General features: G+C 49.6%; 1 protein-coding gene across 5 annotated transcripts; it reads right to left on the bottom strand.

Annotated features, from left to right (window-relative positions):
- Window positions 1-1,087: 1,087 nt before the first annotated feature.
- SALL4 (spalt like transcription factor 4) lies at window positions 1,088-16,060 on the bottom strand. 5 transcript variants are annotated; one of them, XM_026099584.2, is made up of 4 exons: window positions 15,708-16,060; window positions 5,360-7,894; window positions 4,361-4,668; window positions 1,088-3,255 (listed from the first exon to the last, which is right to left on the bottom strand). In XM_026099584.2, exons 1-4 carry the CDS (start codon window positions 15,775-15,777, stop codon window positions 2,833-2,835), a joined length of 3,336 nt encoding a protein of 1,111 aa, XP_025955369.2. In that variant the 5' UTR covers window positions 15,778-16,060; the 3' UTR covers window positions 1,088-2,832. The 5 variants fall into 5 exon arrangements, with proteins under 5 accessions (XP_025955369.2, XP_025955371.2, XP_064377600.1 ...); XM_026099586.2 differs by lacking the exon at window positions 15,708-16,060 and adding an exon at window positions 14,980-15,166; XM_064521530.1 differs by lacking the exon at window positions 15,708-16,060 and adding an exon at window positions 13,004-13,154.
- Between the last annotated feature and the right edge of the window lie 413 nt (window positions 16,061-16,473).

Consider the following 16,473-nt stretch of genomic DNA (forward strand, 5'->3'; position numbering starts at 1 on the left):
CCAGCGCACCCAGAGCAGCACTGCACTCATAGCAGGTTGTAAAGCTCAGTGATTAAGAACAGATCCGTGCTAGCAAGAACATACAGATGACAGTTTATTTTTACTTCTTATCACTGCTTAAAGGCCTCATGCTACAACCTTCATCCTTAGTGGCTCAGATCATAATCACTTGGTTTCCCTGAGCAGAAAGGGGGGAGGGGGAGGAGGGGGGTCATGTCTTCTGCTCTTACCCCAGAATATTCTACCTTCTGGAACTACAGTGCTACTTTTAACCAGCCCACACAGAACATGCAGTTTAAGTGAATGTTTTCTACCTTCTTGTGCATCCACCAGAGTTTTGTTACACCCTCCTTCATTTTCTTTGCCCACCTCATGCCTGCTCTTCCCTCCTTATCCCCCCTTTCTTCCCTCCAGAGCTCCTGTCTCTGACACTAGTAGAGCCTAGAGAGCAAATACCCTTTTTCCCCTCCAGCACTATCTTTGTGCAAGGGACACCACAATCAGGCTGTGGCTGCTCATGCTCCAGCATTGCCTTTCCTCCCTGGAAGGGCACATCAGCAGCATACACCGGTTCTGCACTGTTTTCCCTCCAGCATCACCACCAACAGCAAAACACATTCACTGGTTTAGGTTGCAAGTGTCAGAACCTTAACTTGGTTCTTTGCCACTTCAGGGCTGATGTTCAGAGCTCGGTTTTCCTTTTGCACTTTAAGGGAAAGGAAATCTTTGGCTTCCTATGCAGCTGGCATCACTAAGCATTGGCAATTGGATGACTTGGCGTCCCTTTCCCTTTCTAGGGCGATCACAGTATCAGAGTTACTGTGCACATTGCTGCTGTTCTAATTTAGCATGGGAATCAACATTCCTGGCAAGTATCAACCCCTGCATCAAACCCCACTATTCCCTAGACACTGATCTAGGGACTCCTCCACCGCTACCTAGAATCTATTGTTTAAATAAACAGATAGAGAAAAAACATAACCCAGTACCGCAGATTTAAAAGTGGCACTGGACAGGGACCACATGCTGCATACTCTACTTGCTCTTCAGGAAACAAATGCTTTGCCAGAAAAATTTAGGCATTAAGTGTGGAAAAAGCCATCCCAAAATTTATTCTCAAAATTTCAACAGAAACGCATCAGTAGATACTCAAAACTACAGAGTTCTTAAAAGTCATACATTCACAATGCAGAAACTTGACAATTGGGATGCCTTTTGCATGTTCTATGTAACAATATCCATTTTACAGTGTAAACAGGTACTGGTATGTTCTTACTTACAAGTCCAGCAGGAAAGGCACAACTCGGCATACAGAGATCATAAGCAAGAATCAGGTGCAACAACATTACACAAACTTTTGGTAATACGCAGTTTTATGCAAGGCCTTCCACAATGGAGACTGGACTTGAAGATTTCCTGCAGTCAAAAATTAGACTTCTTTCCATCATTCAGTCCTTTCATAGCAAATGCTCAGTTTCCCATCTAGTTTAGATTCCATAACACATACGGTTCCAGCAGACGTTAGAGGAATAGTGAAAGGTAAGTCCAGTAAATCTTCAGGTGCTTCCACTAATACATCAGGTTTTGGTTTCAGATAGTGCATGGAAGCATCTGCTTGAATCTCAGTTCATTACAGTGGTCATTAATAGAAAAATAGACACTACATCTACAAAAGGAAAAAAATGAGGTAGATAACTTAGAATCCAGATGACTATCCCAGCAACCTTCATACAATACACATGGATCATTAATTACCATTTTGGTAGAATGCAAGTTCACAGACCACCAAGAAACTTAATGACCAGAGTAGGAATGCCATCCAAAAACCCACAAAACATTTAACCTAAGCATGAATACTTCATATTTAAATACAGGTTTACACAGACTGATCTTCTACGTTACCAAAACAAAAATAATAAAAAAAAAAACAATAAAAAAGTCTCTTGCTAAGGAAACCAGTTCCCATGCCTAGTTGCAATAGTCACCTGACATTCCTTGCAGAGCTTTTAGACCTGACTTCCCAAGGCAAGTCTTCCCTTTCAAAAGAGGAAAAAAAAAGTATATACATACCCACCCATGCTTGTTTGGGGCTCTTGGTATTGAAATAAAACATCTAGGAAAAACTGCACATCTTTGGAAGTAGGAGTTTTGGCACTATACTTGAAGGACTGTCCTAGTAGTAGTATTAAATAAGCAGCAGTCAACAATACAGAGAATCAATTCCTTAGAAGCAGTGATTAAAGAAAAACAGAAACTTTCTTTTCATAGAACTTCTGAGGCAAAAAGGAACTTATATATATAAAAAGATTTTTTGTAGTTTTTATAGCCATTATAGTAGAAAGTACATTCAGAAACCACACAGAGCCAAAAACCAAACAGAAAGACTACTTCTAAAAGGGTGGCAGACATTCTAGGATATTTACCCGCATTAATAGTTTTCATTCGCCATCAGTAAATATAAGCTTTTCCATTAACAGTAGGTTGTGTCCACTCTGTTCAAAACCCCCAAGTATTTCACTCAAAGAGGTAAATATTCTAAACTTTGGAATTTCAAGTTGTAGAAACTTCGGTAAGGCTGTACAACATTAAAGTCACACGTAAGAACTACTTTGCAAGACCCGCATCTTTCCAAATAGAAGGAATTCCTATTCTTTATTATTTACTATTTGCAAAGCAATATCATGATTGTACTCTGGGCAACTCTTACAAAGACAACCATAAAATCATTTGCACGTCAATAGGAAAATAGGAGGCTGAGGTGGAATCTCTTAAAAATATATGTTTGTGTATATATATATTTGTTCTTTCTGTATGTCAACTTCACTAGAGTTTTTAACTAACAGCAATTTTGTTCTCCTCCACGAAGTGAGGGAACTGGTGTTTTGGCACATTGTCTGCAGCAGCACCACTGGCCTTCTCCATATCAGAACCAGTTCCAGACTGGGTCCCATCTACTTTGGAGACCGTAGCAGTATTTATTGCCGAACCACCCCCAATGGTGACTGGCAGGGTAGGTAAGCCACCACTCTGGATCACCGAGATCTCGTTAGTCTTCATTGTTATGCCATTGCTGAGTACCGCTGCATACTGATTCCATACTGTGGGGTCAATGCTCACTGAAGGAGGCATTATATCCTTTGGAAACATTTCAGATACCTTCTTGGGATCATTGCCCAGCAGAGCCATGGGGTTATCAATTGAGAGCCTTCTTCCTCGCCTGGCAGAGTTATTCCACATGTGAGTTCCCACATGGACCTTTCAGGGAGGGAGGAAAGTAAAGCGAATCATTAATACTTCAGTTTTTATGGTGCACCCACGCTCTACCTTGCTTAAAGCCAAGCTGCTCAAGAGAAGTCACGTGTGCCTGATCTGCATTGAGCTAGCTAGTTTTCATCTTACTTCGTTCCCTTCCTTGAACTTGTAGGATAGTCATTCTACAGCTGTACCTAACCATGGCTCTCTAGATGTCGCTGGCAAAGTGCTTGTAGGATGGGGTTTTTACACTTAGAGTAAGTGAAATTGGCTGGGTTTCCTCCTCCACCAAAACCACATTATTTCTTGTCAACAGACTGCACTGACAAATACTAGTAAATGCAAAAAAGGTTTGGAAGAGATGTTACACCTAAGCTAAAATCTTCCGTACCACAAACATACTGTTAGAACTTCCAGCAAATGATTGTTCACAAGACAAAGTTAAGTATTTTTTCCTCTCCACCAGCATTTATGCAGACTGGAGAGCTTGAAAATGCTCTCACGGGAAGTGAAAAGTCACTGTGAAAGCGAGGAACCTTCGAGTCTCTTAGGCACCAAATGGATTACCCCGACCATACAGACAGACTCGCAGCATTTCTCTAGCAAGTGCTTAGGCCCAAATGCTTAAGTACTTCGTGCCATCTCAGAAATATCTTCTTTCAGTTTTATCCCTCCTTGTCTTGCACACTGTTTGGAACAGCAAAGTGTAGTGCACATATTCTGTTAAACATCATTTTATAGCATTCAGTATTTGAATTATGTCCTGACACCTCCAAATCCAAATGAAAATGAAGCAGTCAGCTCAGTAAGGGCTAAACCTTCCCCTATCATCCAGAAATGAAAAAAAAACCCAAAGAAAGAAAAAAAAATGACAGTAGTAAAACTTCTACAGGGGAGACCTAATTGTGATCTCAAAACACCATTTAGCCAGCAAGTTGCATGAAGAAACTCAAGAAGGAGAGACAGAAGTCAAAGATAACCACTTGAGGAACTGTAAATCCAAGTTGTCCCCAAAGGCCAGACAAATGTTAGCAATAGTCTCCCTCTCTAGAATGACTTTCCCTGACAAAGGAAATCACAGCTTAAACACCTAAAACAGACAGTTTACCTTCAGGTTTCCTTTTGTTGTAAAGGCCCTCCCACAGATGGTGCAGGCAAACGGCTTTTCACCGGTATGGGTCCGTTCGTGGATCTGAAGGGCGCTCGCAGAGGAGAAGTTCTTCCCACATGTAGTGCAGATGTGCTGTTTGGCTGGACGGCAGAATTTTGGTCGTGGCACGAGGAGCGGGGCAACGCCAGGCGAGAGCGCCGGTGGGCCGATGAAGTGGCTAGCGCTAATGGGACGCTCACTGGGCATTTCCATTTTTATGAGGGCTGGTGGGGCTCTAACAAAAGCAGCTGGAATACTATTTCGACCTGGAAAGACAGTGAAGATAACATTTATCCCGCCTTCTGCTTCCAAGCTTAAAATCTGACCTAAGATACCCACCAGCCCTGCCTTTTGCAGCTGCATGTGCCTGAACAGCGTACTCGCAAAGCCCTCAGACTCAGCAGCCATGTAGTGGGACTGCTACTAAACTTGCGGGTATGTTCAGAAAGAAATCAGCTCATCCCTATTTTTATTAGGGAGACCAGGCATTAAGGAGTCTCACTTTTGATCAAGTTTAGATCAATATCAGCCTCAGTGCTAGGAAGCTCAAAACCCCCACAAAACATTCCTGAGTTTTAATAGCATGTTCTCAGGTTAATCAGTTTTCCATGAAATGCAAACCCAGAGCTGCTTGCTTTAAGGAGCTATAGGGAGATATTCGGTGAGCCAGTGAAAGATAAGTGCGCAGCGTCCATTTCTGCTAGGGATCTCTATGCTCTCTCTTGCAGAGGAAAACAGCACTTAGTCTTTAAATTTTGTTTAATTTTGAGCCTGACTTTACAGTAGAACAAACAAAAAAACCCACCAGCTTTCCAGAGCATGGTCCCCTCTCCCAACAGGGAAGGGAGAGGAAGAGCAAGCTGAGATGCCTCAGGACTCCTGTTGGTTCTTTTTGGAAAGGTTTCCCCAGCGCTACCCACCATGCACAAGCTGCTGCCGGCATTTCAAATAACTCACCATATTCTCCATTGGCGAAGTGTAACCCAGGTTCCTCTTTAATGACCTTTCGACCAATATTGCCGTATGTTAAATCCAAAGCACCGACGCCTTCCATTTCTGTAGACGTGTTCTCAGGACCCTCTGCTTTATTTCCCACAGCTGCATCTTCTTGATTGTTGAAGCTTGGTGACTTTGACCTCACACTTTCGGCTTGGCTGTTGGCTGGGGACAGAGCGTGGAGCGATGCAGACTCGGAGGCAGCAGGACTCCTGCCGTTCTGATAATCTGGATCTCCCACCACAGAGGAAGAATCATTTGTCATGCCATCGCTTTCTGCTGAGCCGTTGTCACTAGACTTCAAGCTGCTTTGCCGCTGCAAGTTCAAGGCAGAGTTAACGATTTTCATTTGATTCTCCAGTGCTGCGATCCCAGAGAAACCAGCTGCCGTGGCCGGGGAATCTGATTGTGCATCGTACGGAGTAGGCGGCTTTGAAGAACTCCTCGGGCCGTCCTGAGAGTCCAGGTCCTCTTCCATCTCTACGCTTTCCACATTCTCATCTGGGCGACTGGCATCTCCATTCTTCTCAGCCACAGTAGGATCCACATCAGTGCTGTCACAGGTGTTTTCCAGCATTGGTGTGTTAGGTATTTGCCCCCCCATATGCATGCGGATATGCTGCTGCAACACAACTGCATTTGTGAACTTCTTCTGGCAAATAGGACACGAATGCTGCATCTTCAAAGGGGTATTAGCCCGGTGGACACCATAATGAGTTTTAAGGTTCCCCTTGGTGGAGAAGGCACGGCCACAGATTTTACACTTGAACGGCCTCTCTCCAGTGTGAGTGCGATAATGCATTTTGAGTGAACTCTGGCAGCTCAGCACTCTGTGACAGATCAGGCACTCATTGGGGTCAGCAGTGGATTTATCAATGTTTTCAACCAGTTGCTGAAGCTTTGATGTTTCTGAGCCTTGCTCATTTGACCCGCTTACGTGGAAGATGCTCACGCTGCAGGTCGCCTGCGGTGAACTCAAGCTCTGCTCTGTGCCTGACTCATGACCGACTGCCCCCGATGAGGAAGAGCCACCTTCACTTTCTGGAGAAGGCCTTGATGGCAGGTCACTTGAGAACGTACCAGTGATAGACTCCTTGATGCCTGCTAGATTGGAGACATTCTGAGGCGCGCTGGTAGCTGCAGAGGTAGGCAGGGTTGTTAGGAGAGGTTTACTATCCACAATTAGGTTAGACTCGTCCAGCGGTACAGACATCCCATAGGGGATTCCACTGCTAGTGGGAACATTGTCCAGGTGCTCAGGAACTGGATAAGGATTCATCTTTATGTGGGGGTATTTGTCTTTGTGACGCTGAAAATGCACTTTAAGGTTTCCTTTGGTTGTAAAGCGGTTACCACAAATGTTACACTTGTAGGGTCTTTCACCAGTGTGGGAACGGAGGTGAATCTGCAGGGCGCTGTCATTGCCAAAGACTTTGCCACAGAATTTACACTTGTGTTTGAAGAAAGGCTCTTCTGCAGCATTTGGTTTGCTTTCAGAAACGCTAATGTTGGGAGGTTTTCCTTTCCCCTTCTTTGAGGAATCTATCACAGAAGAAACAGCCGAAAGCGGATTTTGGAAGATGACCGAGTTGGAGGCCTGAGGTAGCAAAGGATTCGGGAACCGGGAAATCGAACCAGGGAGGCTTCTGTTTGCCTCCGGCTTCAAGGGGAAGGAGGAGGAAAGCCCGGCAGCCAGCGAGCCGGCAGCCGCAACGCCAGTGTTAGAATGAGGTAGTTTTCCTTGCTTCAAGGATTCCAGTGATAGGCTCTGGCTCCCAGCTTTTTGTCCGATCAAAGCAACAGCAGCAGACAGCTGCTGAGACATATGCGCACCCAAAGCTTTGAGTGGATCAGCAGCAGCTGCTATAGAAGGGTGCAGGGCATGGGGAGCCATCATGGCAATCTGAATGCGAATTTGCTCCGTCAGCTGAATTTGCTGGAGTTGCTGCTGCTGCAAACACACAAGCTGCTCCAGGATCATGGGAATAGCATTAAAACTGGCTGCTGAGGAAGCGATGGCATCGGAAGTACGTTGGTTCACAGCCACTTTAGTGCCACGTATCGTCTGCAAAGTCACATTAGTGTTGGGTACTTTGGATTTTGGTAGATAGCTTAGCCCAGGAGTGGCAGGCGTAACAGGGGGCTCTATTTTAAGATACATTCCTCCCACCGACTCAGCATCAATTTTTCCTTCTCTCTTTTCCATAGAGCCAGTGCAGCCCTTTGCCTGAATGTCCTTGCGTGTCCTGCTATCCAGTCGATCGCTTGAAAAACTCCCTAGAGAAGCTTCAGAGAAGCTTTCAGGGGGTACTGTTCCCTCACTGTCATTCATGATTAGGACAGGTGGATTTTTAGTGCAATTTTTCTTATGCTCAAGGAATTCAGAGAGATCAAAGAATTCTGCACAGCATTTCTCACAGATTTTGGTTTCCTCCGTTCGGCACCTTTTGGAACTCATTTCACCATCTCCGTCACCTGGGACGTCTTGTGGACTCCCTTAAAAATAAAAGAAAGTCACGTTAATAGCTAAATTTTGATCGAGTTTTTCCTGTTCTAAAGATCACAGACTTCACCAGAATTTCAAGTTATAGGTACAAGAAACTGGAATCAAGTTTGCAGACAGACCTGGAGTCCTCACATTTGTTTTGCTACCAGTTCGGTTGCAGCCCCAGGGAAGCCTGCATCCCAGCCCTCTTTTCCACAAAAATAAATGTAAAAGCAATCACACAAGGCTCGAGGGAAAGAGAAGGTCACTGCAAACCCCTTTATACAGGTAGAAATGGAACAGTGCAGTAAGTCTGCTGGTCTCTGCAAATAGCTTAAAAGGAGCAAAACCCAAAGCAAAACAGAGAAGGCATCTAATATATAAAGCAAAACATCACACTCTTAAGCTTAGTTTGCATTTTTATTTCAGTTAGTAATCTCCCAGTAATTCATATAAGATTGTTAACCCAAGAACTTTAGAGTAGTTCTTAATTCAATGCTGATATAAGAAGCAGCATTCGTTCCTCCATTATGGAGGTAATTACTACCGAAGACAGCTGATAAAAGCAGAAGTCCAATATTAGCTTTGAAAATACTCAAAGCAAACCTACATTAAAAAGTTACTCTTATAAAGTCATAGTAGTAAAAAAAAGTGATTAACTTACAAAACTCACAGGCAGGTATCAGTCTACAATGACTCTGATGATTAGAAGAGCCAACCAACATATCCTCTTTGCAACATTCACATGCAATAATTTCAAACCTTCTTAGAATAAGTACCACATTTAGTCGCATTTGTAATTAGGCTGCCTTTTAAGGAGGGGGAGGGATAGGAAAGCTAGCTTGCAAGTCCACTCCTGCCCGCCTCCACCAGTGCCCACAGAGCAGACTCACCATAATTTGCGTGCAGACAACAAAATATAATTCAGAGAAATATTAGTACTGGAACAGAGGTTAAGAGAAACTCTAAACCAAAACAGGATGTTTCTGCCCAGTCCAAACAACAGAAAACCCGTCAGTCACCAAGAGCTCAAGCGGGCGAGTGTGCTGGGCACAGGAGGATTCAAGAGGCGGCATCACCCAAGGCTGATACAGCCACGGGGCAAGAGGGAAGGCATCAGACAACCCAGCGTCCCACAGCAGGGGAAACATCCCGTAACTCACCGTTAATCGCACACGGCAGACCTCAACAACTCGGAAAGCTTGCAGTGCGAGACCGCTTATATTCAGGTCTCGTGTCTCCACTAACGCACTTTGGATCTAGCTCCGATTTCGCGTTACTAGCCCACACCGTCTTCAAAACAGAGCCATAGACTCTGCAAACACAAGAGCTTCTGCGGCTTTCGTTTCAAAGGTGTAACTGAACCACACATCTGATACACATGTATATCCTGTACATGGCAGGGCGGAGGGCGAGCATGTCCAAGCAGCAGCCCAGGCACGGTCGCTCACTGTTGTGGGGCAGCGTGAAAAGCTCTGCGGGGGAGGATATTGTAAACCTTGACATTTGCAAGGGGAACAAGGGTATTACATATAGATAGTCAGCAAATCAAACTTCTCATGTTTAATACTGAGTGATGGAAAGTGCATGTAAGTCTTTTTTTCCCCCCAAAACAAACAAGAAAGGATCGATTTAAAAAAATTTGAGTACCAGAGACCTGTTGCGTTACAGCCTGCAGAGCAATAAATCCAAACCCCTAATACGCAATTCTGTTAATCACGTATGCTTCAGGGTTGCAAATGAAAAACACCTTGAAGAGCAAGAGAAAGATGCTCTCAACACAGCTACGACCAAAACTGGTTGGATCCTTCGTATCTAAACAGTCCCCCGGGAGTGTGAAATACTTTCCCCCCCTCCTTTAACCTAAACAACTTTCACAAATGAAGCAAACAAGGAAAGTTTTTGCATACATCTCCCACCCCCAAAATTATTAAATTGATGCCCCCTAAAATTGATGCAATGCAATGGGAAAATACACAAGGAAATCAAGTCTGCCTGTTACGTAAGTGTAAGTAGTACATGATTCAAAATTGATCAATAAATAGGGTCACCCGAGGTCAAGAATGGTTGTTTTTAAACTCCCACCTTTGCAAGCCTGAGCAGACGCAACGGGGAAGTACTGCATGCTAACAGAGACCAGCGGCTTCCCTAACCGCGCTGCACACGGACTGGAGAGGGCTTTTCCTCAAAGCTTTCACGGTACCTGTTCCCATCCAACAGGGATTTTACAGAACTGCAGGCTCGACCACCACAGCCTTCTTTCTCCCCCCAAAATCCTTTAGTATTTAGGACTGTGGCCATCTGATCTTCCAGGCCCATCTGTACAGGCTCCCCGTGCTGCAAAGCCACCTGAGGTTTACTTCAGAAAGCACGAGCCCTTCTGCAGCCCCTCCGCAGCGAGCACACACGTTTCCCTTCCACTTCAAGCACGAGAGACTGCTGCCCACCACGAGGAGATGCTCCACAGCGATTACGCCCAGATGAGTCCTCACTTCAACTCCTTCACAGCGCACGCTCCATCTCCCTCGTGCTGACACTACCTTTGGTTCTTCCACTTTCACGCTGATGTAAGACAGTAACCCCAAGCCCCCCTTTCACACACTGTACCATGGTGCCTGTGCCTAATTTTCGCAATGCAAAGGAGCAAGAAATGTTTTTTTTCTGGTCCTAAGCACCAGTTGCCACCTCAGAGAGGAGAGCCGCAGTAAAGTGAAGGCACGAGCAGACAGGCTAGCAGCCCGCCAGCGCTGGTACTGGCACACATTTTGGCTTCCGGTTCCCCTGTTCGACAGTAAGGCACTGGTTCAGGACTCCAAATAAATTCAATTCCCAGCCTGTGCTGCCTTGCTGCATGACAGGCAGGATAGAGTTGTGCCTTATTTCCCTTCCACCTTAGCAAAAATGAGTATAAGAATTTCCCCTCTCTCAGAGGGGTTCTGAGATGGAGACAGTAAGAGCAGGATGCTCAAACATTGTGTTGCAGTTGGAATAACAAAGGAACAATTTACTGTTTCTTTAAAAGAGAAAAAGAAAAAGCTTCTTTGAAACGCTTCATCTTGATTTCTAGCTACATCCTCTCCCAAGTCTTGAAGGAGCACCAAATGACTGCAATCAGAGCACCTCATTTACCAACAACCCATGTGCTGCCCTCCCCCACCGGGAGCAGTTATCAGTGACATGTATTTAACGGTCTTAAAACGTGGGCTTGCTTCTCTGCAAAGCAAACTGCCGGTGCATGCGCCTGCAGCTGCGGCTGCCTCTGTCCAAATACTGCAATAGTATTTACCGAGGAGCAAGAGGGTCCTGCTGGAACAATCGCTCGTGCACTTAAGTTAACCCTCTCCAAAGGCTTCCCAGGGATAGACCTTCCACTGTGCCTTTTTTTTTTTTTTTTTAATCATCTCCCCACCCCCGAATTTCAGGAATGTTATCTCTCAGCATCTAGTTATCCAATAAGTTAGAAGAATGCAGTAAACCCAGCAGGGGGGGTAGATTGAATCACTGGCAAATGGATGGAAAAAATCCACTATTGTGTAGGACAAGGCGGTCATCGACAAGGAAGGCTGATAAAGTCCACGGGGCTCGAATTAATTTTTGGAGGGAATCATTAGGCAAGGAGGAAAATAAGTCTTCATCTGGGCTGATTTGATTTCAGAAAGGGTGCTGTTAGTCTACCACTCATCTCAGCAATTAGTGACCTGATTTTTTTCAGCTGCGATAAAGTTTTATTTCACTTGAATTAGGAGGAATTGCTAAGAGCTCAAGCCTTTTTTTTTTCTTTAGAAAGAATTTAATACCTTCGGTGATGTTGCTTTTTCCACAGATTAGGTTTGATCAATTTTAGTACTTTAACATTAGCATAACCATGCACTTACAGTTAAAATAAACTCATGAAGGCTAAATAAGTATCTGCCCCAAATGTGAAAACCTCTGCCACCAGCTCCCTAGTCCGCTCAAGACATTGTGCTCCCCGCCCCCCTTCCTGCTAATCCCAGCTGGAAAAAGCTAAGACTTTAAGAACTTTATGTCGTAGAAAGTCTCCCCTCTTCCCCTACTATAAAACGCCATTTTAAATATACTCTCTACAACGATAACTAATCAAAAATTACTTGCTCGAGTAAGCTAAATACATCTGACCAATGATTAAGAAATATTCCCAAGGCCTTACTTAAGGTTTTTTGCACTGAATTTCAGTAGCATTTTCCTATCCAAGAATGAGCCAGAAATGTGTTACACCTCACCTGAAAGTACATTAGAGCCCAGCAGTTTTCTTTCAAGACTTTACTTTTTGCATTATCCACCGACTGACCTACCTACCTATCTCATGTTTGATTATCCACCTACCGAGGAGAAACATTAGGCAAAGGATAGATGAAAAAAGAAAGAAAACGTGAACAAACTGATCTGACGAGCGCTAAAACACACCGGACAGGTTCGCCTCAGAGAGGGCAGGTACCTGGGGCAAAGCGCGGACGCGGCGCGGCGGCAGCCAGGCCTCCGCGCCCGGCCCGGCGCCGCGGACCTTCGCGGAGAGTTTAAGAGCTTCAGAAAAGGCCCGAAGGTCCCGAAAGCCGCGGCGACCCCCCTGCACACGCGGGCCCGCTACCTGCCGCCGCGCGAGCCCCGAAGCCGCAGCGCTGCGCGTCCGCGCTGCTCCCCGCGCAGCCCCGGCGCCGCCGGCAGAAGGTGCCACGCGGGAGCGCAGCCGGCCGCCGCGGGGCCCCAATTAAAAAAATATCCAGAAAGTTAAGCAGCGAGGCTGCTGGGGAAGGCGGGCTCGAGGCAGCGAGGACGAGCACGACGGCAGCGGCTCCCCCGCGCCGAGGACGCGGCCGCTACCTGCTCCGCGGCGGCTCCCGCCCCCCCCGCGGCCCCCAGCTATAAACACGGCGGCCCGAGCCCACACTTAACACTAGGACAGTGTTTAAGACCGAGCTAAACGGCACAAACCCCGCTGCCAAGGTCAATTGCATGAGAGTCCTAATTGTAAGCCTGACATCAACTTACCACCCACAGCAAGCAGGAGGAGGCAAAGGTTAGAGCAGCCGCTCTGTCAAAACGTCACACGCCGCCGAGCCGGCCGCGGCCCGGCACTACAACCAATATAATGTTTCACCTACGGAAAAGGCAGAACGGGGCAGGCATCTCCCACCCCTCCGGCTCCCTCCGCGCAGCGCCCGCACCCGCGCAGCCGCTCCCTCGCTGCAAGGCCAACGCGGGGCAGCGCGGCCCCTCCGCGCCCGCGGGCTCCGCCAGCCGGCTCCGCCGAGCCTCGCTTCGGCCAGCCTCGAAAGCTTCCATTTCCTCCTTAAACATCCTCCCCCCGACCCCCTCGGCCCGAGCAGAAATCGAGGCACGACTGGGCGCATTAGAACAGGGAAATCTCCGATTTTAGCCGGCAGAGTTGGAGTTTGATACTGTATTTTTAAGACCTGAGCCCATTTTTAATGGCAGTCCTCCAGCACAATGGGCATTTTCGCCCCTTTGTGGAGATGCTAATTTGCAGTACGTAGTATTATTCTCGAGTGACCACCTGCTGATTTTTTGACCTGTTAATTGATCACCAGGTTAGCAGAACCGTCTCTTAACACGCCGCATTGTTCGCAGAGGTGGGTCCCCAACCGCTCTGCAGCGAACACTTGCGAGGCGGCAGATAAGGCCTGATTTTATTATTGCGACGATGCATATACGCGATAATTTCCCAGGCGGATCTCTGGCGGCATTCGGACTTTGCCACGCAGCTTCATCACTCGGGGCGCACATCACCGGGGCACCTAGCGCAGCCAGGACCCGCACTACTTTGAACATCAGCGGGCCATAAGAGCCGCCGCGGCCGCAGCCTGCATGTGAGCTTCTGCAAGCGCCCGCAAACACCGCGGCGGGACGCGGGGAGCGGCGCTGATGGCCCCCGCGCCCAGACCCCGCCGCCCCCGGGGCCTGCGGCGGCCGGACCCCCCCGGCCCGGCCCGGCCCGCACGGCGCAGCGCGGCCGCGGGGGGGCGCCCGCAGTCCTGGCCCCCCCCCCCCCTCCCCCCCCGCGGGCAGCGTTTGCCGGCCGGGGGCTGGCGACCGCCGCGGCCCCGCAGCTTCGCCAAGTGCCCCCGGCCCCGGCAATGGCCACAGCGGCTCCCGGAGGATTTTGCTGATAAAAACGGGAATCAAAAAAAAAAGAAACAAAAACAAAAAACCACACACACACACAAACACACACCCCAAACACCACCACAAAAAGCAGCTGCCCACTGCCCCACGGAGGACGGCGGCAGCGACCCTCCCCTCCCGGCGCGCACGCCGCCCCCGCCCCGAGCGGCCGCCTCGGGAGTTATTAACCCTTTTGTCCCAGCGCAGCCCCGGAGGTGGCTCTGCAGCAGCGGGCAGAGATTTACATGTGGAAACATCACCTCCATCCCCCAACCTAACCATATGCACAAAGGAAAACAGTCATGCATTAAACATGGGATTTATTGCCTTCTGGCCAGCTTGCTGTTTCTTAAGTCACCATTAACCGGACCCAACAATTGCACATTTCGACTCAAAGAAGGGGGGGGGGGGAAAGGAGGAAAAAAAAATAAGAGCCCGAACCTCCTGCGGTTTGGGAATACGGACTCCTGTACCGTGCATTGGTACTGATCAGTTCTAGGAAGGGAAGAAAACCCAAACCAGCCCCTCAGGAAGGCAGGGAGCCCCCAGAAAGGTCCTGGGGGAGACACTGGGAGGTTTAGGTTCAGCAGCCGACCGACTCCTCACACCCGCAGCGCAGGGCAGCCCCCGGCCCAGCGCGCCCCCTCCCCACGCGGGACGCGCCCCGCTCCGCGCCGCGGCGGCGCCGCTCGCCTCCCCCTGCGCGGCGATCCCGGCCCGGCTCCCGGCGCCGCCGCCGCGGGGAGATGCTGCTCCGCCGCGAAAGCCCGAGACGCCGGCTACCAGCTGCCCTCCGCCCCCCCGTGCCCCCACGCAGGGCGCGGGGAGAGTTTCGGTCAAACACGCACTTCCCCCCGCGAGGCGGGGACCTGCGGGAGCACCCGGGAGCGACGGCGGCCGGCGGCGCCCCGCTCACCCAGCACAAAGCGCTCCCGCACACCCCGCATTAGCTCACCGGAGTTATTTTAGGAAGTCGGAAATCAAAGATGGCTGGAGGTCAAGCTACAAAAGGTCCAGGGCGATTGGGATCTCCAACAAAAATAGTCCAAGCGGGTTTTCTTTTTTTTTTAAAGCCCCACAAAAAATCCTCACCTAACTACCGAGAAAGTGTTAAACGGAAAGATCGGGAGAACCAAACTCGAGTCATTTCCTACCCCCGAGAAGATGGGCTGCAATTCCTTCCTCCTTCCCCCCTCCAAAAAAGCAATCCTTTCCGCCTCGGGCAGCGTTTGGGGTCTCCTCTCTGCGCGGCGGGCGCGCCCGGGCCACCGCAGCCCCGCGCCCCCCACGCGGGGCCGGCGCAGGCTCCGCGGGGCCGGGCGCAGGGGGGTGCCCGGGGGGAGGGGGGGGCGGCAGCCCGGCCGGCCGCGGGGCCCCCCGGCTGCACCGCGCTCCGCTGCGCGGCTCCAAGCCGAGCCCCCCCCCCCCCCCCGGGAAGTAAAGGGGGGCCGTCGCCCCGCGGAATAGTATCACGCGGGGGTTTAAATAGCCCGAGGGGGCAGCGGGCACTCGGGGTCGGGCTCCCTAGGGGGGTAGGAGCCGGGGGGGGGGGGGGCACGAGGGGAGAAGAGCCCCCCGGGAAGGGCCGCTGCGCCCCGCGGCTGGCCCCGCCGCGCAGCACGGCAAAGTTGGGAGTCGCCGCGGCTCGCTCCGCGCCTCGCCCCGCGCCGCGCCGCGCCTCACCACTTGCAGCATCGGGGGGCTGCTCCTCGGAGTGGATGTGCTGCGGTTTCGCCTGCTTGCGTCGCGACATGGTGCACCAGCATCGGGAGCAAAATAGTAGCAATTATTTTCCTCTTCACAACAAATTCCTAGAGTTGGGAAATTACCCCCATTGGGCGGAATGCGCATGTCAGAGTAATTATGATTATCAATAATGCATTGCGATTTATCATGGGCCCCTGACAGCTGATTGGCCTGAGTCCAAGGGCTCGCAGATTATTCAAATCAGGGCCATTGATCCGGGCGCCCAGGGGCACGCTGGGCCTTGTAGTCCGGCCCGGCCCGGCCCGCCCGGCCCGCCACAAAGGCGGGCGCCCCGCGGGGCCGCGCCGCGCCGCCGCGCACCTCCGCGCAGCCGGCCGCCGCCGCCGGGTCCATCTTTGGGAGTAAACAAACGAGCCGGCCTGGCGGGGACGGTACCTTTGTTATCTCACCTGCGCTTTTCTATCGTGCCTTAAAGTTTTTTTTCCCTTTTTTTTTTTTTTTTCCCGGAAGGCAAGCAGAAGCCCGGTCGCTGCCTGCTCTTCCCTTTGTCGTGAGATAAGGTGGGAAAGGGAAGAGCACCGACTGTCCGAGCGGGCGAAACTGCGGCTCTCCGGGAGCCTGGTGCTGGGGCAAGTTAGGGGGCTTTTAAAAGCGGATCCACACGGCGCGTAATTACGCTTCGCGTTGTTGCGTTTGCTTAAAGACTTTTAAGTCTCACTGTCTGGGAGGCTGAAAAAAAAGA

Source organism: Dromaius novaehollandiae, chromosome 16 (genome assembly GCF_036370855.1).
Source record: "Dromaius novaehollandiae isolate bDroNov1 chromosome 16, bDroNov1.hap1, whole genome shotgun sequence".
Classification (NCBI taxonomy): Eukaryota; Metazoa; Chordata; class Aves; order Casuariiformes; family Dromaiidae; genus Dromaius; species Dromaius novaehollandiae.

Coding starts and splice junctions, on each gene's coding strand:
- SALL4 (XM_026099584.2), bottom strand. CDS start 15,777: ATGTCGCGACGCAAGCAGGCGAAACCGCAGCACATCCACTCCGAGGAG. Junction 4,669..5,359: donor CTTCGCCAATGGAGAATATG/GTGAGTTATTTG, acceptor CTGTCTTTCCAG/GTCGAAATAGTATTCCAGCT. Junction 3,256..4,360: donor CAACAAAAGGAAACCTGAAG/GTAAACTGTCTG, acceptor CCTCCCTGAAAG/GTCCATGTGGGAACTCACAT.